General features: G+C 44.4%; 1 protein-coding gene across 1 annotated transcript in view; it reads left to right on the top strand.

Annotated features, from left to right (window-relative positions):
- Positions 1 to 24,697, top strand: part of LOC117351462 (acylamino-acid-releasing enzyme-like) — a 252,705-nt gene that overhangs the window by 91,873 nt on the left and 136,135 nt on the right. Inside the window, 3 exon segments of the mRNA XM_033926761.1 lie at positions 2,264 to 2,439; positions 5,303 to 5,440; positions 19,265 to 19,356. Coding sequence (XP_033782652.1) covers positions 2,264 to 2,439; positions 5,303 to 5,440; positions 19,265 to 19,356 — 406 coding nt within the window.

Here is a 24,697-nt window from a genome sequence, read left to right as displayed (position 1 = left end):
AACTTTCTGCATATGCAGATGATATTCTACTGTACTCTGAACCTGACTCTCTCTGCAACATTTTCACTACCATTGAGTCTTATGCTAGGGTTTCCGGCTACAAACTTAACATCTCCAAAACTGAACTTATGCCTCTTAATAGTGCAGTGTTCTCTGACTCCCTGAAACATCACGGAGTACAACTGGCTCCTCGGAAACTGAAATATTTGGGATTATTTTTTGGCCCATCTTTGGAAGATACCGGTAGATTTAATGAGGATCTGATACTTCAAACTGCCAAAACACTGACCGAGCGTTGGTCTCCACTTAAATTGTCTTGGTGGGGCAGATTGGACACCATTAAAATGATTTTGACTCCTAAGATAAACTACATTCTTTCCATGATTCCGTTTCTACTTTCTCCGGGAGTTTATGCTCGGCTAGAATCATTACTGATTAAATTTCTTTGGAATCAAAAAACGCCCCGCATAGCTCTGAAAAAATTGAAAACAACTAAGGAATGTGGAGGTGTGAACTTTCCCAGTTATTATGAATACCACTTAGCTTTCCTATCTCGGCAAGGTTCAAAATGGCTGTTGGATTGCCCGGTATTGCGTCCTCCTGCATGGCTTCTCCTTGAACGTGAATTGCTCTCTGAATACCGTTTGCGCTTTTTAACTTTTACAAATCCTCATACCAACAATAAGTATGATGTCATCATTTCTTCTACCAAAAAAGCGTTACAAACCTTAGATGAGACTGCAGACATTAGGTGGAATTCAACGTCCCACTCCTCCATTTGGAACAATCCACATATTAAGATTCAAGGCCAATACATTGAATGGCAATCCTGGATTAAACTGGGTATTTGGAACATTAATCAGCTGCTAGAGGACTCTCAGCTACTATCGTTCACAATTTTGACGTCTAGATATAATGTACCTGCGAATCATTTCTTCCGTTGGTTGCAATTTCATCATTGTATCTCCACCTGTCACTCACTTAAAACTCTGACTCGCGCTACTCCATCATTGAGTCTTTGGTGTTCCACATATAGTGGTGAAAAGAAAGAGGCCTCTGCATGGTATCGAATATTACGGAATAATAAATATTCATCTTGTGTGGCACTACATGACATTTGGAGTCATGATATTAATATTGTATTCCCACCCACTACTTGGGAACACATATGGCTATCTGCTAGGAAATCTCTTAAATCCTCATCAGTAGCACAGATGATGTTTTTTATTCTACATAGGGCATATTGGACTCCCTATAGACTGTCGAAAATAGACTGTAAATACTCAAATAAATGTTGGTCTTGCTCTATCAATATAGGCACTCTTGACCATATGCTATATCACTGTCCAAATATTAAGCCCTATTGGTCTAAGGTGTGGTCTATTATATGTGATATTCTACCTATTACATCTGCACTTTCTTTTTCAATTGTTATATTTGGTTCAGTTGCTTTATCTGATGATCTCAATGCATATCAATCCAGGTTATTGTCCTGTCTGCTTCAACTGGCGATCAAACCTGTTTTGGCTAATTGGAAAGACTCTTCCACCTTGGACTCTAATATCTGGTGGAATACCGTATGTTTATTTGTTAAATTTGAAAAAGTTGCTGCTGAAAAATCGAACTCTGTATCTACCTTTAACAAAATATGGGGCCCTCTTCTGACTATGATATGATTACTCTAATTCTGGGCATTTTGTACTTTTCCTGTTGCACCATCTATCTGCATGACTAGTTCCTGTGTTTGTGAACATGAACCTTTTTGTGACACAGTTCTGTAATGTTAGTTTTCCTCTTTTCTTTTATCTATGCTGATTTTTTTTATTCTATTTTGCTTAAAATAATAAAAGAGATTGAACTGAAAAAAAAAAAAGTATTCCCATGTCATTTCATTGAATGCCCCCAAGTTTTTGTACTTTTGGAATGGATGAAAAATCAATTCACTCTTACCTGTTCTACACCATTCAGGATTTTTTAGATTTCAGTCATCAGCCTTAGCTGTCTCTTTTCCAAGCTGAAGAGCCCTTTTCTTTAGTCTTTCCTCATATAAGAGGAGTTCCATCCCCTTTATCATTTTGGTCGCTCTTCTTTTCTAACCTTTTCTAATTCTATCTTTTTTGAGATATGGTGACCAAAACTTTGCGCAGTACTCAAGGTGAGGATGCACCATGGAGCGATATAGAGGCATTATAATAATCTGTCTTATTTACCATCCTATTCCTAATAATTCCCTTGTTTGTTTTCTGTTTTGTTCCTATACCAGATCAGTTTGGGTGCCTGCAGTGGTCACATTCGGAGACCCATCTATTGTATGTAGCTGAGAGGAAACGTCCAAAAACAGAATCATTTTTCCAGAGCAAATCACCAGAGCTGAGCAGCAGTATTGCCGAGGAGGAGGAGGGGATGGGGAAACTTGGGAAGAAGGATAAAGTTGTCAAGGTTGTGTAACATTAGTAAGAACATAATTCCCGCTTTTTAGATGCCTCTTACATTGTAACATGTCATTTTCCCAAATAATTTATATGGTCTTATTTAGGAATGTTAAGTGGTTTGCTCAAGGTCAGATAGGTAGCATGAGGTAGAAGCAGAAAATGTATCGCAGGGGAGATAGAAACAAGCTTGGGAAAAGGGGCATTTTCCATGGGACAACAGAGAAGCCTTAATTTCTTCAAAACACAACTGCTTGTCTACTTTATTATCTGTCACAGAGTTCATTGACTTCTGTATGAATATAAACTGAGATTTGGGGGCCAAAAAAGGTCCTAAAATGGGAGTCTTAGTTTATATTCGAGTCCATCAGCTAGATGCTTTTGTCCTCCCTTTCCAATAACCAGCATTGTTTTCCTGCCCCCCATCCCCATGACTGGCACTGCTTTCCTGATGACCCCCCCCCCCCCCCCGACTGCATTCTTCTTACTGCTCCAGCAGTCTAATGCTCAAGAAAGCTGATGCCAGTGCTCTGTCCTAGGCCAGTGAGCAGCATTTAGCATCTGTGCATGCTTAAGACCTGCTACTGCCTGCCCTCTCTCAGATTCCCAGAGTGGGAGAGAGCCGGCAAGCCTTGAGCATGTGCAGCCCAGGACAGAGAATGATGTTGGCTTTCTTAAGCGCTTGAGGCAAGGGGGTGGGACAATTAACACACAGGAATTACATTTTGAATACTATGCAGGCTATTTTTCAATTAAAAAATGGGGAAGTAAACTATTGGAATGGTCATTTATAATTGCATGGTACATGACGCCGATTTTTAAAAAGGGTTCCAGAGGTGATCTGGGAAATTATAGACCGGTGGCAAAATGGTAGAGACTATTATAAAGAACAAAATGACAGAACATATACATAAGCATGGATTAATGAGAGAAAGCCAACATGGTTTTAGTAAAGGGAAATCTTGCCTCATCTTGCATTTCTTTGACGGGGTGAATGAACATGTGGATAAAGGTGAACTGGTTGATATTGTGTATTTGGATTTTCAAAAGGCATTTGACAAAGTACCTCGTGAAAAACTTTTGAGGAAATTAGAAAGTCATGGGATAGGAGGTAATTCAGAACTGATTGAAAGACAGAAAACAGAGTGGGTTTAAATGGTCAATATTCTCTATGGAGAAGGGTAAATAGTGGGGTTCCCCAGGGGCCTGTGCTGGGACTGTTGCTTTTTAACATATTTAGCAATGATCTAGAGATGGGGGCAACTAGTGAGATAATTACATTTGTTGATGACACAAAGTTGTTAAATCGCAACAGGATTGTGAAAAATTGCAAGAGGATCTTGTGAGACTGGAAGGGTGGTAGATGCGTGGAACGGTTCATAGTCAAAAGCGCGCGCTGACAACCGAGCGCAGACAACTGAGCGCCAAAGAAAAAACGTATTTTAAAGGGGTCTGATGGGGGGTGTTGGGGAACTCCCCGCCCCCCACTTTACTTAATAGAGATCGCGCTGGCATTGTGGGGGGTATGGGGGGTTGTAACCCCCCTCATTATACTGGAAACTTAACTTTTTCCCTAAAAAACAGGGAAAAAGTTAATTTTTCAGTATAATGTAGGGGGTTACACCCCCCTCACCCCCCCCAACATGGCAGCATGAGGCAGCACGATCCCTATTATAGTAACATAGTAACATAGTAGATGACGGCAGATAAAGACCCGAATGGTCCATCCAGTCTGCCCAACCTGATTCAATTTAAATTTATTTATTTTTTTTCTTCTTAGCTATTTCTGGGCAAGAATCCAAAGCTTTACCCGGTACTGTGCTTGGGTTCCAACTGCCGAAATCTCTGTTAAGACTTACTCCAGCCCATCTACACCCTCCCAGCCATTGAAGCCCTCCCCTGCCCATCCTCCACCAAACGGCCATACACAGACACAGACCATGCAAGTCTGCCCAGTAACTGGCCTTAGTAGAGTATTAAGTAGAGTGGGGGGGTTCCCCCCCACGCCCCCCGTCAGAACACTTTAAAATACGGATTTTCTTCAGCGCGATCAAGCCCTGCGCTCAGTTGTGTGCACTGGATTGTCAGCGCGCCTTTGTCCTCGCAGGCTTTTGACCCGTCACCGCATGGAACAGTACATTCTAGCCTGTATTACAACTTCAGATGTATTACAGCAAAGGAGCACTCAAGGGGTTACTTCAGTGAACGGTACATTAAAAAGTCCCAGGTACACATCTCTATAACACTATAGATCCTGCTTATATTGTTTGGTGAGCCCTCCAAAACACACCCAAAATCGTACCCACCTCTACGCCACAACAATAGCCCTTATTTCTGCAGGTGTCATCTTTATGTAGGTACAGTAAGTTTTGGGTGGGTTTTAGAGGGCAGTACCTTCTAGAGTGCCATTCTGCTCTGCTGTGCTTGTCTGTACTACAAGATCTTTGGGTGGTGACCACTGGGGGAGTAAGAGGAGGTCATGCCAGTGGTCATCTGGTCAGTTTGGGCACCTTTTTGACCCTTATTCATATTTAAAACAGGTCTAACCCCAAATGTCTAAATGGTGCCCTGAACGTTTTGTTAAAATATCCCTGCCGAGCGTCCAAGGCCTAAGCCCACCCAAAACATGCCTCTAACACGCCCCCTTAAGATACAGATGCACCGGAGACAAAACATCCAAAAAGATGTCTAGAAAATCAGATTTAAAAATGCCCACGTGGACGTTTTTGACTAGTAGGACATCCGAGTGCTGGTTTATGCTGTCTTTTGGATGTCTACCTTTTTTTGAAAATGAGCCCAAATGTGTCTTGCTGGCTTTGCAGAACACATGCTACAGGTGAGTAACTTTGTTTTCTTGTTTGTGTGCATCACAGGGAGACCAATTTTCTTTTTATGAGGACTGGGGAGAAGGCCTGGTTAATAAGAGTGTCCCTGCTCTGTGTGTTGTGGATATTGAGAGTGGCAACATCTCTGTGCTGGAGGGAGTTCCAGATTACATCTCGCCAGGACAGGTGAGAAAAACATAAAAGCTGCATGACTATGCCAAGTACAAGACTTTTGGCTTGTTGTTGCTGGATATTTGTGTTCAGCTCTCGACTACAACCTTTCACTAAAAGGGATGAAATTGGTTGCAGCGTTTCAGTGTTGCCTTAAGTCTTTTGAACTTTAAATAGTCTGTAGAGCCATACAAATCTTGATAATGATAAATGTATTATGTTAGGTAACAGAAGTTTAAAATGTATGAAATAAATGCACTGATTTGAAGTACAGTATAAACTTTTTTGTTCATTGCCCCAGTTCTTTAAAACATAATATTTAACTATTGTACACTTATAGTATTGTAATTCCAATGCTTTTTTTTCACTGTTTGTAATCTTAATTAATTGCTGTGAACCGCCTAGAACTCTCTGGGAATGGCGGTATACAAAAATAAAGTTACTATTATTATTTGAGAGTTTCTGCAACCACTATTCATGCCATACAGATTACCCAAAATTCTATTATCCAAAGCCTCTTTGGGGTAGGGAAATATGATCATGTTTCAGATTATGTCAAACTTTATTGGCTTAATGGAATAGAGTGCAGTATAAACTACTGTTCCTAATTTGAATATTCATCAGTAAGTGCCAAAATATTTGATTGATAGTGTTTTACATTATGCTTCCCTTCAGAAATTACGCTCTGCAGGACATTGTGATTACAAACAACTGGAGCAAGTGTATTTTCATGTGTAGGCCTCGTAGAATGGAACAAGCTCCCAATTTACATTACATTACATTAGTGATTTCTATTCCGCCATTACCTTGCGGTTCAAGGCGGATTACATAAGATTTCTCAGGAGGTTACAAGAATTGTAACTTTACATAAGAATTGTCTTTAAAATTGCATAGGAATTATATAAGAATTTACGGGAACTAGATGTGATACATGTTGGGTAATTAGAAACATTTTAGATTTGAAAGGGGGTAGAGAGTATGGTAGGTGGAGATTGGGAAGGAACTGGTCATATTAAATAGGTTTTATGTATTTTTTGAAGAGTAGGGTTTTACTTTCTTTTTTTATATAAGGCAACAAGGAGATGTGAAGATTTAAATGAGGGAAAGGGAAGGGAGAAGAGGTGCTGCTGGCCCTCAGAAGGGGAAGAGAAAAATGGTGCTGTTGGACTTGAAGGGGAGGGAAGGGAGAGGTGCTGGAGGGGAGGGTAGGATAGAGCATATTAGTTGTGAGTGGGATTGGGTGGAGGGAAGGAAGGGAAATTGTTGCAGGAGAAGTGAGAGTGATGAGAGAAGGAGAAATGGACATGGGGTGGAGGGGAGGAAGAAATAGTGCATGGGGAGGGAGCATGTTAATTGTGAATGGGGTTGGGGAGGCGGGAAGGAAGGAAAATTGTTGCAGGAGTGGTGAGAGAGGGAGAAATGGACATGTGGTGGAGGGGAGGGAGAAATAGTGCATGGGGAGAGAGCATGTTAATTGTGAATGGGGTTGGGGAGGAGGGAAGGAAGGAAAATTATTGCAGGAGGGGTGAGGGTGGTGAGAGAGGGAGAAATGGACATGGGGTGGAGGGGAGGTAGAAAAAGTACATGGTAAGAGAGTGCATTAGTTGGAACGGGGGAGGTAGGAAGAAAGGGAGGGAGAAATGTTACACTAGGGGGCAGAGTCAGCAGCCGAAAAATCACGAATAAGTGAATCCGCAGATACGGGAACCGCGCATACCGAGGGAGAAGTGTGTATTTATAAGTTTGAGACTTGTTCTAAAAATAGAATCTATGGATGTTAAGCACCCCTATCTTTTGTAAACTGTCTGAAACAATGGTAAATAAGGTGTGTGAAGCAGAGAGACTGGAGTTACTTTTTTTTTTAGTAGAAACTTTTTTATTCACCAACAGGAAAGATATACACAAAATAGAGAGAACACAATTATTTTCTCAGTACAATGCCTCAATACAGAATCATGGTAACACCCAACTAGAAATCCCAAATAACAGCGAGAGTCCAGGCCTGTACTCTGATAGCCTGGAGCCCTCCAAATCCAAACTAGAAACAACCCCCCAACCGCTCCATCCCAACACCACCACCCCCAAAACCCCTCCCTCAACCCACTGGCAATACGGGGACAACTGGCTTCCGCAAGCGATTGACCACCTGGCTCTTTATCACAGGGGGCAGAGTATCCAAATAAGAAGCCCAAACGGACAGAAAAAGCTTGCTCTGAGATCCAGAAAACCGAGCGGACATGGACTCCCAGACCATTAAAAGATGCAATTTATTGCGCCAATACCAGATGGTGGGCGGGGAGTCCTGAAGCCAATGAGTAAGAATACATTTCTTTCCCACAATATATCCCTTACGAATGAGCTGGCTATCACCAGCAGAAAGGCCGCCTAAATAGCCCTCCGCCAAAAAAATAGTCCCTTCCACCGATGAGGGGAGCCGATAACCCACCAAAGATTCCAAATAACATCGGACCTCCATCCAAAAGGCAGAAATAGATGCACACAGCCACACCCCATGTGCCAAAGAGTTATCAGCCCGGTGACATTTCAGACAAATAGCCGTAGGGGCACATCCGAAATAAAAAGCCCGCTGCTGAGAGACATATCCCCGATGTAAAACCCGAAAGTGACATTCCTGGAGCTCGGCGCTCTGCACCACCCGAGGTATCAGGCGCACCAGAGGGAGGAGCCAAGGACGCCACCCGCGGGCGACATCCCAGGTCCCGGGCCCAAGATGTCAAAAGCCGCTGATAATCCCGCCTAGGCTGCAAAGCCACCAATCTACGATGATATTGAGAGATAGAAAGCCAATCCCACTGAGCATCAAAGAAAAAGTCGCGTAAAGTGATAGCAAAAGACTGGGTCAATGAGTCCCTGGGCAAGGAGGCTGCATAATGAGAGAGCTGCATATAAGCAAACTGATCCGTCACACCCAAAGACCAGGACGCCTGGAGAGTCAAAAATGGAACAGCGCTACCATCCATCTGTAGAAACTGCTCCAAAGTTCGGAGCCCCTTCCTCGCCCACCGTTTGAAAACAACATTGTCCTGTCCCGGACTGAATGCCGCATTGCCCACTATGGGCAGCAGAACAGAACTAAAAGGCGAGTGACCCCACATCTGAGAAACACATCTCCAAGCCCGACGAAGCGGCTCCACCAAGCAGCTACGGGCCCCAGGCCCCAACCGCACCTTCCCATCCCATTGTAAAAGATAAGGCAGAGCCCACGGAAAAAAATAGTCAACCTCCAGCTCCCGATCAGTATGCTGAGAGCCAAGAAAAAGCCAATCCCGGACATGCCGAAGCAAGCAGGCCAAATTATACAAACGAATCGAGGGAAGACCCAATCCTCCCTGTGCCCAGGACCCCTGAAGAAAAGAACGATGCATTTTACCTTTCTTACCCCCCCAGCAAAATGAAATCACCAGTCTCTGAAGACCCAGGATATCTTTTTTCAAAAGAAAGAAAGGAAGCGTTTGCAGGACAAATAACCATTTCGGGAAGATAATCATGCGAAAAAGATGAACACGGCCCATCAAGGAAAGAGGGAGATTCAACCAGCGCCGTAAAAGCCCCTTAGTTCCCTGCAACAAATGATCAACATTCAAACGGTAAAGCGCGGAGACATCCATAGACAACAAAATACCAAGGTATCGAAAAGAGGGTCCCGCCCAGCGCAAAGGAAAATCCGGCCCCCACTCCACCCGCAAAGAGTCCGGAGACGCCATAGCCTCCGACTTCTGCTGATTTAAACGGAAACCAGAAAAATCCCCATACTCACGAAAACACTCCAAAAGAGCAGGGAGGGAGGCCCGAGGATCCGTCAAATAAACCAAGAGGTCATCGGCAAAAGCCGCCAGTTTAAAATGATGAGCCCCCACGACCATTCCCATGATGTCCGGGTTACCCTGCACATCCCGAATGAGAGGATCCAGGGTCAGGACAAACAACAAAGGTGAAAGGGGGCATCCCTGGCGAGTACCCCTACAAATTGGAAAGGGATCAGAAAGGGTATCATTGGCCCACACACGGGCCACCGGGTTTGCATAAAGAGTCCGCACCGCCTGAATGAACCATGGGCCTAGACCGTACACTCGCAGGACCTCAAACATAAAGCCCCAATCCACCTGGTCAAAGGCCTTCTCGGCGTCAAAGCTGATCATCAAAGAAGGCACCTGATCCTGTGCAGTCCGCTCCAAAGCCGCCAAGATACGGCGTACATTTTTAGCAATCGCGCGGCCCTTCACAAAGCCCACTTGCTGATCAGAAATTAGACTCGGGAGTACCAAGGCAAGACGGGTGGCCAAAACTTTAGCAAAAAGCTTAGCCTCAAAATTCAATAAAGAGATCGGTCTGTACGACTCGGGTCTATTCGAATCCTTCCCAGGCTTCAACAGAACAATAATCTGAGCTACATTCAAGTGGCGAGGGAGCTCCCCCAATCCGACCGCATCGTTAAACACCGAAGCCAACAAAGGCGCCACCTCAGCTCGCAATATCTTATAAAACTCACTACGTAGCCCATCCGGGCCAGGAGACTTACCCAGAGCGCTAGCCTGGATCTCCCGCTCAATCTCCCCTGCAGTAACCTCCGGCTCCAACAGCACCCGAGAGGAAGCTGAAAGAGTCGGGAGATCCCGACCAGCCAAATAAACCTCCCCATCCAACAGAGGGTCAGAGGGAGCAGAATACAAGTTCTCAAAGAAATCCCGCAACTCCCTGTTGATGTCATCATCAGTATGCACTATCTCCGAGTTCCACGTCTGAAGATCTCTGCAAACAAAGAGCAGGAACAGAGAATATAGTCTATACGAGATAAGGAAGCATGGGCCCGAGAAACGTGAGTAAAGTCCTTCTCCAAGGGATGCAAGACCCTCCAGGCGTCCACCAAGTCAAGGGAATCACAAAGAATCGCAATTCCAGTAGCCGATTTCCGAGATTCCCTCCCCACCCCAGACGATCTATCCCAAAGAGGATCCGCCACCTCATTGAAATCCCCCCCCACCAACAGGGGAACATCTCCATAGACCGACAAAAGGTCTGCTATATGATGAAAAAACCCCACGCCCGGGCTATTGGGAGCATAAAGGTTGCAGAGAATATAAGGTTTAGAGTTCAAACTAACCGAGGCTATCACATACCTACCCTCCGGGTCCCTAATGACAGTCCGTACCACCAAATGAAGATGTTTACCCACCAAAATAGCCACTCCAGCCCTCTTACCCAACGCAGGGGAATCCAGGACATCCCCCACCCACCAGGTTCGCAGTTTGGCATGCTCCGCAGCAGTCAAATGCGTCTCCTGCAAAAAGGCCACGTCCGCCCGGCTCCTCCGCAGCTGTCGAAGCACCTTCTGTCGCTTTATTGGGGAATGAATGCCCCCCACATTCCAAGATAATAACTTAAGGGACATAAAAATGAAACAAAAATACCCAACAAGGAATCAAAAAATTCAAAAGCCTAGGAAGAGGCGTCCCAGCAAGCCCCCCTCCTAAGGCCACAGTCATGCGGAAGCCAGTACCAGCGGTCACCACGAAACAAGAACAACAGCCCTCCCCACCCCACCCTCCCCTCCCTCCCAAAACCAACCCACCCCCACCCACCACCCACCCCACCCCAACCCCCAAACCCAACCAGACCAATCCTACCCCACTAAGCTCCTCCCATCCCATCCACCCCAACCCTTCCGGTCCCCACAGGAACCCAATCACTACAGACGCCCCCTCCACAGAAACCCCCCCAAAATAGCGAAGATAACTAGATAAACCCCCAAGAGCAACCTTGCAGAATTAGAACCCATCTCCCAATCTCAAGACAGCCTCATATAATGCCTCAATGTCCCAGGAAGGGCCCCCCGACCCAAAGGAACCCAATCCCAGACCCTATCCACCCCCTTATATCCCTTGAGGATGGATACCAAGAACCCCAAAACTCATACTCAACAAGAACCACCAAACCCCCACTCGAACTCTCCTCCCCCCCTCCTCACCCATCGCATCATACACACCGCCAACCACTCGTCCCCAAGCACGCCCCTCACCCCAGTCAACAAGCTCAACAACACCCGCTCCAAAGGATGAATCAAGGCCACCGTCCACCCAACACAGCCTGGGCCGCTTAGGAGTAGAGAGAGGCCCCGGGCACCCTTAATAAACAAGAAAGCCCCACAAAACCAAGGGCATTGAGACCGCTGAAAGTAAAAAGCACAGAAGCTGAGCAGCACCCCAGTCAAAGACAGAAGTCCAACCAAGGTCCCAGCCAAATCCAAGAAGGAGTCCCACGTTGTAGTCGAGTCAGAAGAATGAGGAGCTCCGAAGACAGAAATCCAGCAAAAGTCCAGGGACACCGTGGCATCTGGAAGCACAAGATCCGAGCAGCGCCACCATCAAAGACAGAGCCGCACCGGGCCATCCAAGGACCTAACAGAAATCCAAGAAGGAGACCATAGTTGCACCCACGCCAGAAGAAAGAGTGTCTCTGAAGACCGGCAGCCATCAAGCCGGACCAGCAGTAGAGGAGATCACACCAGCGGCACTAGTAGAAGGCAGGTCCACATTCCACGCATCCAACATGTTCTGCGCCTCCGCTACGGTAGAACACCACTGAGTAGTGCCATTGTGATGAACCCGCAACCTCGCAGGGTAGAGAAGGGCGAAGCGAACATGGCGGGCCGCCAACGTAGAGCACACCAGAGCAAATGCCCGCCATTGCTGAGCTACTTTTGTAGAATAGTCCTGAAAACAGAGCACCCTGCCGTTTTGATAGGTGAGAGCGCGCTCGCCCCGAGCCGCCTGAAGAATAGACTGTTTGTGAGCATAGTTCAAGATCTTTGCTATTACCACCCGTGGCCGGGCCTGATGAGCTGAACTGAGACCCAGGCGATGCGCCCGTTCGATACGAAGCGGGCCGAGATCCGCAGGAAAGGTAACGGAGGCAGCTAACCAGGCTTCCAGCGTGCCTCTCAAGTCCCGCTCCGCTACAGCTTCTGGAAATCCGATAAAACGCAAATTGGACCGGCGTGATCTATTTTCCAGGTCCTCAATGCGATCCTCGAGAGCAGAGATAAGGCGCTGATGTGTTGTCTGGCCCTCCTCCACATCGCTCACCCGCTGCCGGAACGCCGCTGTCTCCTGGCCCATAGCATCCAGCGAAGCCTGGACCACCGCCAGCTTGTGATCCAACGGCAGGAGCTTTTGTTCCAACACGAGCTCCATCGCCGCCGTAACTCCGGCCGTGATTTCAGCTATCCAAGCCGGCCCCCCCCCGTAGCTGCTCCAGGGCTCGGCGGCGCCGCCATCCTGACTTCCCCCTGCTTGCCGCGTTCCTTTTCTCTGCGGGCCGACTTCAGCGACATGCCACCGCAAATAGCGGCCCGAAACTTGCCCACAGTGTCCGGAGGGGGGGAAATATCGGAGGGTCCGGTCCGAAGGCTCAAGAGCCGGAGAATGCCCGAAAAGGGAGGGGAAGCTGCGAGGGGCCGCGGGAGAGAGAGACACAGACCAGCGTCCGTCCCGCTAGCTCTCTGGGCCAAATCACTTTCTCTCTCAGAAGTCCCCTGGAAAATCCTTTTGAAGCGAGTCCAACCTCCCCTCTCCTAATTTCCCCTCGTTTCAGGTACAGAAATGCTCCCTTACTGTCAACTGTAGAGACGATCCCGTGGCTGCTCCTGGACTCGGCGGCGCCGCCATCTTGACCTCCCCCTGCCTGCCGCGGTCCTGTTCTCTGCGGGCCGATTTCAGCTACATGCCACCGTGAAATCGGCCCGAAACTCGCCCACAGTGTCCGGAGGAGGGGAGGTAGCGGAGGGTCCGGTCCGAGGGCTCAAAAGCCGAAGAATGCCCGAAAAGGGGAGGGGAATCTGCGAAGGGCCGCGGGAGAGACACAGACTAGCGTCTGTCCCGCCGCATGGCGTCACGTGATCCTCTGGAGTTACTTTTAATTTCCAGTATCAGTCTGACAATTGTTTCTGATTAACCATAACTATATGTGCCAGACCATGCAGCTGGGGCTAGTGTCCATCTTAAGCACCAGACATTATGCACATCTTATCACCTCAGGGCTGTATCAAGGTCTTTTGTTTCTTTTAAGCACTGATAATTTAGATGTCATTTAGGCATTCTGAGGCTGTCTACACTGACATGCCCCATGGTCAGATATAACTGATATGATCTTTGCTGACATTGGTTAGGCCACCAGAAAATGCTGACAGCAAGCAATGTAAGGCTGGGCTGACATTAGTGATCTGTAACCTGCCGCTAAAATTGTCTGTAGTACTTGAAGATTGGAGAATGTCTAACGTTGTGCTGCTTTTTTAAAAAAGGTTCCAGGGAATATCTGGGGAACTTACAGACTGGTTACCCTGACTTCAGTGCTGGGCAAAATAGTGGAAACAATATAAAAAATAAAATTGTGGAACACATAGACCAGTGGTTCCCAAACCTGTCCTGAAGGACCCCCAGGCCAGTCGGGTTTTCAAGATAGCCCTAATGAATATGCATGGAGCAGATCTGCATTCCTGGCATCTCCATTATATGCAAATCTCTGTCATGCATATTCATTAGGGCTATCTTGAAAACCCGACTGGCCTTGGGGTCCTCCAGGACAGGTTTGGGAACCACTGACATAGACAGATATGATTTAATGAGACAGAGTCAGCATGGGTTCAGCTGAGGGGAGGTCTTGCCTCACAAATTTGCTTGACTTCTTTGAAGCTAGTTGATGTAGTGTATCTAGATTTCCAGAAAGCTTTTGACAAAGTTCCTCATGAGAGGTTCCTGAGAAAATTGAAGTCATGGGATAGGAGGCAATGTTCAATTGTGGATTAAGAATTGGTTATCAGATAGAAAACAGAGGGTAGGGTTAAATGGCCATTTTTATCAGTTGAGAAGGGTAAATAGTGGTGTTCCAAAGGGATCTGTACTTGGACTGGTGCTATTTAACTTATTTATAAATGATCTGGAAATTGGAACTATGAGTGAGGTAATTATATTTGCAGATGATATTAAACATGCGGACTTTGAAAAACTGTTGGAAGATCTTAGGAAATTGGAAGACTGGCCGTCTAAATGGCAGATGAAATTTAAAATGGACAAATGCAAAGTAATGCACATTGGGAAGAATAATCTAAATCATAGTTACTGGATAAGAACATAAGAAATGCCTCTACTGGGTCAGACCTGAGGTCCATCGTGCCCAGCAGTCCGCTCACGCGGCGGCCCAATAGGTCCAGGACCTGTGCAGTAATCCTCTATCTATACCCCTCTATTCCCTTTTCCAGCAGAAAGTTGTCCAATTCCCTCTTGAATCCCAGTACCGTACTCTGCCCTATCACGCCCTCTGGAAGCGCATTCCAGGTGTCCACCACACGCTGGGTAAAGAAGAACTTCCTAGCATTCGTTCTGAATCTGTCCCCTTTCAACTTTTCTGAATGCCCTCTTGTTCTTTTATTTTTTGAAAGTGTGAAGAATCTGTCCCTCTCTACTCTTTCTATGCTCTTCATGATCTTGTAAGTCTCTATCATATCCCCTCTAAGTCTTCTCTTCTCCAGGGAAAAAAGTCCCAGTTTTTCCAATCTCTCAGCATATGAAAGGTTTTCCATCCCTTTTATCAGACGTGTCGCTCTCCTCTGAACCCTCTCGAGTATCGCCATATCCTTCTTAAGGTACGGCGACCAATATTGCTCGATACAATGGCACCATTGCTCGATACAATGGCAAGATAACTTCTTTCGTTCTGGTTGTAATACCCTTTTTGATGATGCCTAGCATTCTATTTGCCTTCTTAGCAGCCGCTGCGCACTGTGCCGACGGCTTCATTGTCAAGTCCACCATCACCCCCAGGTCCCTTTCTTGGGTACTCTCATTTAAAAACATCCCTCCCATCGTATAGTTGTACCTCGGGTTTCTGTTTCCCACATGTAATACTTTACATTTCTCAACATTGAACTTCATCTGCCATCTCGTTGCCCATTCCCCTAGTTTGTTCAAGTCCCTTTGCAGTTTTTCACAGTCTTCTTTAGTCCGAGCTCTACTAAATAGTTTAGTGTCATCTGCAAATTTTATTATCTCACACTTCGTCCCTGTTTCCAGATCATTTATGAATACATTAAATAACAGCGGCCCTAGTACTGAGCCCTGCGGGACCCCACTCGTGACCTTCCTCCAGTCCGAGTAGTGGCCCTTCACTCCCACCCTCTGTCTCCTACCCGCCTATCTTAGGGGTCAGCGCCCAAGAAAAAGATCTGGGTGGCATCGTAGATTCTGAAACTGTCCACCCTAAAAAGCAAACGATGCTAGGAATTATTAAAAAAGGGATAGTAAATAAGACTAGGAATGTTATAATGCCTCTGTATCGCTCAGTGGTACAAGTGAGTAATGCATTCAGTTCTGCTCTCCATAACTTAAAAAAGATATAGTGGCACTAGAAAAGGTTCAAAGAGTGATCAAGATGATAAATGGGACAGAACTTCTCTCGTATGAGGAAAGACTAAAGAGGTTAGGACTCTTCAGCTTGGAAAGATATGATTGACGTCTACAAAATCCTCAGTGGTGTAAAATGTGTGCAAATGGATTGATTTTTTTTACTGCATTAGGACTAGGGGACACTCGAAGTTACAGAGTAATACTTTTAAAACCAATAGGAGGAAAATTTTTTTGACTCAGATATAGTTAAGCTCTGGAATGTGTTGCCAAAGAATGTGGTAAAAGTGGTTAATGTAGCTAGTTTAAAAAAAGGTTTGGACATGTTCCTAGAGAAAAAGTCCATAAGCTGCTGTTGAGACAGACATGGGAGAAGTCACTGCTTGCCCTGGATTGGTAGCATGGAATGCTGCCACTATTTGGGTTTTTGCCAGGTACTTAAGACTTGGCTTGGCCTCTATGAAGATGGGATACTGGGCTAGATGGACCATTGGTCTAACTTGGTAAGGCTGTTCTTATGTTAAGTTTAATACCAAAGATAGATACAGGGTAGAAAGTGAAGAAGGAGATAAGAAGGCCCTGAAAACACAGTTAAGTTTCAAGTTTCAAGTTTATTTATTCTTGATGAATCGCCTATATAAATTGCTAGGCGATGTACAATGATATAACATGTATTAATAAATGAAACAAGTACAATATTAATAGTGACATAAAAAACAAATTAGTTGTTGGTTAAAATAGAACACACTTACAAACTGATTGTAAATCTTATTTTAAAATAATATGTGGCTAAAAACATACAAGACTTGTGTGGGTTAGGTGGGGGAGAAGTTACAGTTTTTGATAGAAGAGAAGAAAAAACATGAAAGGGAAAAAACAAAAGGTGGGTAAAAATGGCTGTTTTTTTAAAAAAAGATAAAAAATATAAAACTCGGTAATGGTTATAAGATTATCAATTTTTATTAGTCCTAAGCTCCATAGGCATCTTTAAAAAGAAAGGTTTTAAGCATTTTTTTAAACAGTGTTAGGTCTTTTAGTTCTCTGATGTGTTGGGGTAAAAGATTCCAAGAGTGAGGGGCAATAACTGAGAACATGTCTTGTCTTCTAGTTCCTATCATTTTAATAGATGGTACTGTAAGGAGATTAGCTGAAGATGAACGAAGTGAGCGTGTTGTACTATATGGGATAAGCCATCTGTTAATAAATTGGGGTTCATTAAAATTTAAAGCTTTGAACACCAAAAACAATAATTTGAAGGTGAAACGATGGCTTATAGGAAGCCAATGGGATTTAATCAACAGCGGAGTAACGTGGTCATATTTTTTAGCTTTGTAAATTAGTTTCACGGCGGTATTTTGTATAAGTTGCAGCCTTCTTTTTTCTTTTTGAGTTACATTTATGAGAAGAGAATTACAGTTAAGCACATAGACAGAAGGAAGTACAACCAGAGACGGGGAAAAGAGGATTAGAAAAATAAAATCATCAGACAACAAAGGTAGGGAAAATGATTTTATTTTCAATTTTGTGATTGAAATGTGTCAACATTGAGAGTTTATATCTGCTGTGAATATTGTGTGTATATGAAATATGAATGGAAGAAATTGCATTACAGTTAGTAATAGGGTCAGTGGAGCTTGGGCAGGTCTAGGGTGGAGCTTGAGCGGTCAGTGGTTGTGGTTACTTGGGGGTTGATATTTGTTAGACCTAGGGGGTACTTGGCTTGAAGAAGTTGAGAAACACTGGCCTAGATGACCTGATGGCCAGTGTTGTGGAGAGGAAGAATTGTTGGGCATGGATGGAGGAGAGGAAGGGAGAGATGCAAAGAAGGGGTGAGAGGGATAAATCCTGCATATGATGGAGGGTAGGGAGAAATGCATGGAGACGAGAAAGGGAGAAATGTTGGACATAGAGTGGAGGGCAGGGAGAGATGATGCATGGGGAGAAAGAAAGAAATGTTGCAGATGATAATGGAGGGAGGAAGGGAGAGATGCTCCATGGAGGATAATAGGGCAGAAGGCGGTGGGGGGGGGGAGAGAGAAGAGAAACAGAAATGTTGGATATGGCAGTGGAAGGGAAGGTACAGAGATGGCAGACAGATGGTGAGCACAGAGAAAGAAGAAAACATCAAATGGGCAGGAGCAAATTAAATGAAGACAGAGAGAAGCCAGAGCCTGGGACCAACATGATTTGAATAATAAATTGACCAGACAACAAAAGGTAGAAAATAATTTTATTTTTATTTTGTGATTACAATAAGAGCTGCTGATAGACAGTGAGCAAGAGCTAGGACCTAACAGAAAGTCTTTTTTGTTTATTTTATTTACACCACAAAATAAGCATGCAGTTGAAGAGGGGTGGGGTGGGTGAAGAGGCTACAAAATAAACCCACTAGGATGTTTGAAAACAAAACCAAATGTCTGATTGGGCAGAAGAATCTAATTGAATCAAAAAATCAATTTAGTAGGCTGAATCAAATCAAATTCTTTTTCCCTGAACCGGGTAGCACTACTAGTAAGGAGGATTCATCCAGAGAGCTAGGAAAATGAAGGGAATTAAGGAATGGTTTATCTTTTATGGGTATTTTGTTTCCTCTGCTTTTTCCTTATGTGCATAACTTATTGCATGCAGGTGTAAATGTCCATAGCTTCATTTTAGCTGTGATATCTATTTATGCTAGTATTTTTTTTTTTTTTTAAAGATATATACATAAATAGGCTTGAAATATGAATTCAATTTTGCATTATCCATATCCGCTATAATAATACCCTTAGCGCGCGCATGCGCACTTCAAACTTGGTGGGTCCGTGATCCATGGTGCCAGAGAAGGGAGAAGGGCTACTGCTGGACAGGGGGACATGGGAGGTAAAAGGAAGGGAGAAGAGACAGAAAGAAAGACAGACAGTCAGAGAGAGAGAGAGACAGAAAGACAGGGGGCCAGGGAAGAGACAGAAAGAAAGAAAGAAATAAAGGGGAGCAGGGAGGGAGAAAGAAAGACAGACAGATAGAAAGAAAGAAACGCCACAGCGCCCCATTGTGCTAAAAGTCTACACATCTAGCACCCGTTAATGTAACAGGCTTAAACACTAGTTATATATAAGGGCAAGGCTAAAACATTTCAAAAACAGCAAGTAAACAGAAAATGAATATATTTTTTAGAGGCTGACTGAATTTCAGTTTTGGTTTTGACTTCAGGACCAAAACCAGCCTGAAATCCAGATTCCATCTTGTTTCAGTTTTGGCTGTTTATATTTTTATCGATTTTGTACCTTGCTTAGTAAAATTAAATAAGCGATTCATCAAACTCAAATAAAACTTGAAAACTTAAAATACTAAAAATAAATAAATTTTTTCTTCCTACTCCCCTTCTTGCAGTCTCAGTTGTTTTGTCATAACATGCATTTTTTTTTTTCTATTTTGATTGTAGGCCTTCTGGTCTCCTGGTGACACAGGTGTGGTGTTCACAGGCTGGTGGCATGAACCCTATCGCCTTGGTCTGAAATACTGTACCAACAGAAGGTAAAGAAGGGGGAAATGGGAAGATGAGCTCCCACTGTCTCTGTCTGTTTTCCCTCCAGCTTGGGAGTGTAGGAAGAGGAACTCACTTTCTTTCCTGGGGGCAATGGGATGATACCACCAGAATTCAGCACATCCTGGCCTGGGTGTCTTAATTCCGATCTTACGTTCTTGTGAAATAGGACTCTAAATCAATTACATTGTCTCTTTCGATATGTTTGTTCATTCCTTCCAAAAAATGTATTAGAGTAGTGTGTCAGTACTTCCCTTGGCTAACCATGTTGGCTGTGTTCCATTGTCTATATATGCATTAATTTTCATCTTTTAGAACAATGTCTTCTATTTTGCTCAGCATTGGCATCAATCTCATAGGTTTCCCAGATTGTCCCTCAACCCAAGAACATAAATTGGTATTACATTGGGCACACTCCGGTTTTCGTGTACCATAGATTAGGGTTAGGGTTAGGGTCAATTATGATGTACTAATTTTTCATCTATCGTAAAGTACTTTCTTATTCAGGAATTATGAATTATGAAGTACTTAGCTTCATGACATGACTACGGAAGTTGAGACGACAACGACGGCTAAAGGGGCTGACTTATCGGGCCGTGATACTAGACTGTCTCTCTATGGTTTAATTCTAAACTCTATACACTATTGGCACAAACAGTTTGAATATTGGTGCCGTTCCTGACGAAGCTCCTTTTTGTGAGCGAAACGGAGATCTTCCGTAGTCATGTCATGAAGCTAAGTACTTCATAATTCATAATTCCTGAATAAGAAAGTACTTTACGATAGATGAAAAATAGACAGGACTTGAACTGGGGGAACTAGAAGTCATGGCCAAAAACGAGAACCTAGACATCATCCTGAATAAGAAAGTACTTTACGATAGATGAAAAATAGACAGGACTTGAACTGGGGGAACTAGAAGTCATGGCCAAAAACGAGAACCTAGACATCATAGGGATCATGGAAACATGGTGGAACGAGGAAAACAAATGGGTACAAGCTCTACCGAAGAGACAGGACATATAAGAAAGGAGGAGGAATAGCACTATACATAAAGGACACCATTCACTCGACCAGAGTGGACGCAGCAGCGACAAATGACCAACTGGAATCACTATGGGTTAAAATACCAGGAAGAAATGGATCCGAGATAAAGATGGGACTGTACTACCGTCCACCTGGGCAAACTGAAGCAAATGATACAAAACTGGAAGCCCAGTTGAGGCGGGAATGTAAGAATGCAAACACCATAGTTATGGGAGATTTCAACTATCCCGGGATAGACTGGAGTCTTGGAATTTCAAAATGTACAAAGGAAACGGAGTTCCTGGAGGCTGTACGGGACTGCTTCATGGAGCAGCTTGTCAAGGAACCAACGAGAGGGTCTGCTATTATAATCCTCAGCGGGCTGAGAGGACCTGCAAAGGAAGTGAAAGTAGTGGGACCATTAGGAAACAGTGATCACAACATGATCCAGTTCAAAGTGGAAGTAGGAATGCCAAAGGGAAAGAGAATCATTGCAACAACGTTGCACTAATGCACTAATTCAAGAGGGCCTGGGATAGGCATGTGGGATCTCTCAGATAGAGAAAGAGATAATGGTTACTGAGGATGGGCAGACTAGATGGGCCATTTGGCCTTTATCTGCCATCATGTTTCTATCCATTTTAGCGCACACTAAATGTTAAGGCACCCATAAAATATAATGGATGCCGTAGCATTTAGTGCACGCTAATCTTATCATGCGCTAAATCGGTTAGCGAACCTTAGTAAAATGACCCCTATGTTTATTAAAAATCTTTAAATCGGAACACAGGGGATCCAAGATGGCATTCTGAACAGACGCTACATGGTGATCTCCACACTAGTATTGTTCTGCAAGCCCTCTCTTCCTTTACCTCGGGCGGTTTGTCCGCGAGGTTTCGAAAGCTCCGGCCGATTCTAGTCTCTGCTGGCCTTTGTATTTTTCCCGCGGGCCTTGGACGGTGCAGAGGACCAAGCATGGGAAGAGTCCCGAATGGGAAAGAGGAAGGGAACTACCCGGTCTATTCCTCCAGTGGCTGGGAGCTCCAAGAACTTGGTGCAGACAACACTGGAAACTGGGTTCTCCTGCCAGCCCAAGGAGACGCCCCCAACTCTGGCAGGTTCACCGGGTTCAGTGAACCTCAGTGACGATCGGGTCTCCCTTAGCCCGATTCAGGGGTGAAGTCCTGTCCAACCAGGAAGCAGCCCTGCAGAGAGAATGGCTGAACAGCTTACCCTGGAAGGTGGATTGCTGTTTAGCCTCGGAGGAGCTCTGGGAGGAGAAGTAATGGAGGAAGTCCCCACTGGAGCCCTGATATCGGCACTCAAAGCAGAACCAGGATCAACTTTTGTGAGTAATAACATCAAGTTTGGACAATTGACTAAGCAAGCAGTAGTAAATTTAGAGGAAATGTGGAGACTATAGAAATCATGGACTCTAACCTCCAGAAGGTAATGACTAAGTTACAGGAGGACTCTGTCAGCTCCCAGGTTGGGGTTCATGAGGAAAAGTTAAGGCAACAAGCAGATGAAATTAAAAAACATGAACAGAGTACTCAAATTAAGAAGGTAGAAATGGAGATTATTAAAGAAAGATCCTCTATTTAAAAAAAAACAGGAATATATGGAAAATAAACTTAAGACTTAAATTTTCCAAGTCTTTAGTTTTATCTCCACTTGAGATGAAGCGTAGATATCTGAAAGACATTTTAATGATTCCGCAAGATAATTTGCCACCTATTACCGCAGCTCAACATATATCTACAGGAAAGAAACAGGAGAGTTCTACTCCTGTTGAAAGTGGAGAAATGGAGAAGGGAGGAATGAACTTAACAGATTTCTTTGAGAATTCCCTGGAAGTAGTTATGGAAAGGATAACTTTATTGGTAACATTTGCCTTAGAGCATGACAGAGACTTCATATTTAAACTTTACTTCAGACACAAGAATGATAAGTTCTTTGGCTCGGCAATTTGAATTTTTCCTTATATCTCTCAAGTGACACAGAAGAGATGGAAAGAATTTCTTCTTTATAAACCTTGAGCCTTGGCTCTGGGAGCATCCTTTATTTTGAAATTTCCAGCAAAATGCTATGTTTCACTACAAGGAAAACATTTTTTATTTTTCAAACCAAAGCAACCGTTGGAATTTATATCTGCCAAGGAAGGGGGGGGGGGGGAAGTGATGATTGGTCCAATAGCTCCATCAGCAGTCTAAGTCCAGGCTATCGGGGGTTTACATCATTGTCTCCTGAGCTGTTCTTGTAATTAATAAGTATATTTCCTTATTATGGACTAAATAAATTTTACTTTTTCTTTTCCTTGCATTACCGTAAGTGATGTTAGGTGTATTAAGTTTCTTGATTAATGATGAAAATCTGTATTCAAGTATTGAAGTGCTTGTTTAATAATTTGAAAAATTCAATAAATAAATACATATAAAAATCTTTATATACCATTTAATTAGCCAAAAAAGGATCAAAGCGGTTAATATAATTCAATCAAAGTAATTTAAATAGTAAAGAAAAAAGAAGTCAAACAAAACATTTCTAATACATAATACTTATAACAATCTAAAATGTAAAATTTTTTTTTAAATTAATTAATTAATGCAGATTGACATACTGAATTCAAATCCTGTCAATGTAATAAAGCCATTTGAAAAGAAAGCATCAGGCTTTTTTATTGCTGGACATGATGGTATTATCTCCTATGAGCGTCGGAGCTAATACTGCTGTGGCCGGTGATTAAAAAAGAAAAAAAAGTCAAACGTTGCTTCATAAAAGGAAGGGGGGTTAATGTGAGCATTTTTATTTTTTTTTTAAATTGTAAACCTCTGCGATCTGTATAAGTTTAGCAATATATCTTGGGTTTTGTTTTTTTGTTGGGTTTGTTTTTTTTTTTTAAATCTTTATTGATTTTTCAAACTATCAAATCCATCCTTTCTCTTCTGAGTATGCTACCAAAATGGTCATCCATGCTTGTCATCATGTCCCACCTAGATTACTGCAACCCTTTTTTCACAGATCTCCCACAGAGCTATCTTTGTCAATTACAATCTATATAAAACTAGTCTTATAGCCCGTTACATTAACGGGTGCTAGAATATATGTGTGTGTCTCTCTTTATTTCTTTCTCTCTCTCTCTCCTTAGCTGCTTTCTTTCTTTGTCTTTCTTTTTCCTTGGCTGTCCATCACCACCCCTTGCCTGCTCCCCCTGTCCATTCTCCCTTCCTTTTACCTCCCCTGTGTCCACCACCACCCCTTCACTGCTCTCCTTATGCAGCAGCAGCCCTTCTCCCTTTGTTTTACCTCCCCCCTGTCCATCGGCACCTCTTTCCTTCTCCCCCTGTCCAACATTAGGCCTCCGTTCCTTTTTCTTCACCCCCCCTGTCCATCAGCACCTCTTTCCTTCTCCCCCTGTCCAGCATTAGGCGTCCCTTCCTTTTTCTCCCCCCTCCTCCTTCTTCTTATCCCTATGATACACTTACCTTGCTCTGCCCCTGATCAGAGGCTCCGGACAGCCGCCCAGTTGCACCCATTGGAAAAGTTCCCTCTGCGGCATCCCGCACCCCTCCTGACGCGACTCTCGCTGTCTTTCTTTCTGTATGTCTCTGTCCCTGGCCCCCTTTGTCTGTTTGTCTTTCTGTATATCTCCCTGCCCCTGTGTCTTTCTTCTTTTCTTTCTGTCTCCCTTCCTCCCTCTGTCTATCTGTCCGAAGCAGCATTTCCTCCCCCCTCCATTTCCCTCCCCCCACACCAGTTCCCTGTGCACCTGCCCCTGTGTCTGTCTTCTTGTCTTTCTGTCTCCCTTCCTCCCTCTGTCTGTCTGTCCAAAGCAGCATTCCCTCCCCCTCCATTTCCCTCCCCCCACACCAGTTCCCTGTGCACCTTCCCCTGTGTCTTTCTGTCTCCCTTCCTCCAGTTCCCTGTGCAGCAGCATTAGCGTCTCCTCTACCCCCTTTCCCTTCCCACAGTCGCGACTACAAACGTGGGCCCGAGTCCTTTGCCGCCCCCCCCCTCTTCCCTTACTGCGGGCCCGACTGGCGATTTAAGCAGCTGTGCAGCAGTCTTCACACGCTGCTTCGGGTCCTTCTACTGCCCTGATTTACTCTGGCACATCCGGAGCAAATCAGGGCAGTAGAAGGGCCCGAAGCAGCGTGTGAAGACTGCTGCACAGCTGCTTAAATTGCCAGTCGGGCCCACGGTAAGGGAAGAGGGGGGGCGGCAAATGACTCGGGTCCTGGGCAGCGGAAAGATGCTGAGCTCCTCGGTGGGGGCGCTGAGTGGCCGCGAACTCTCTCCTCCCAG

The sequence above is a fragment of the Geotrypetes seraphini genome, chromosome 17 (genome assembly GCF_902459505.1).
Source record: "Geotrypetes seraphini chromosome 17, aGeoSer1.1, whole genome shotgun sequence".
In the NCBI taxonomy this organism is placed as follows: domain Eukaryota; kingdom Metazoa; phylum Chordata; class Amphibia; order Gymnophiona; family Dermophiidae; genus Geotrypetes; species Geotrypetes seraphini.
This window is presented reverse-complemented; position numbering and strand designations above follow the sequence as displayed.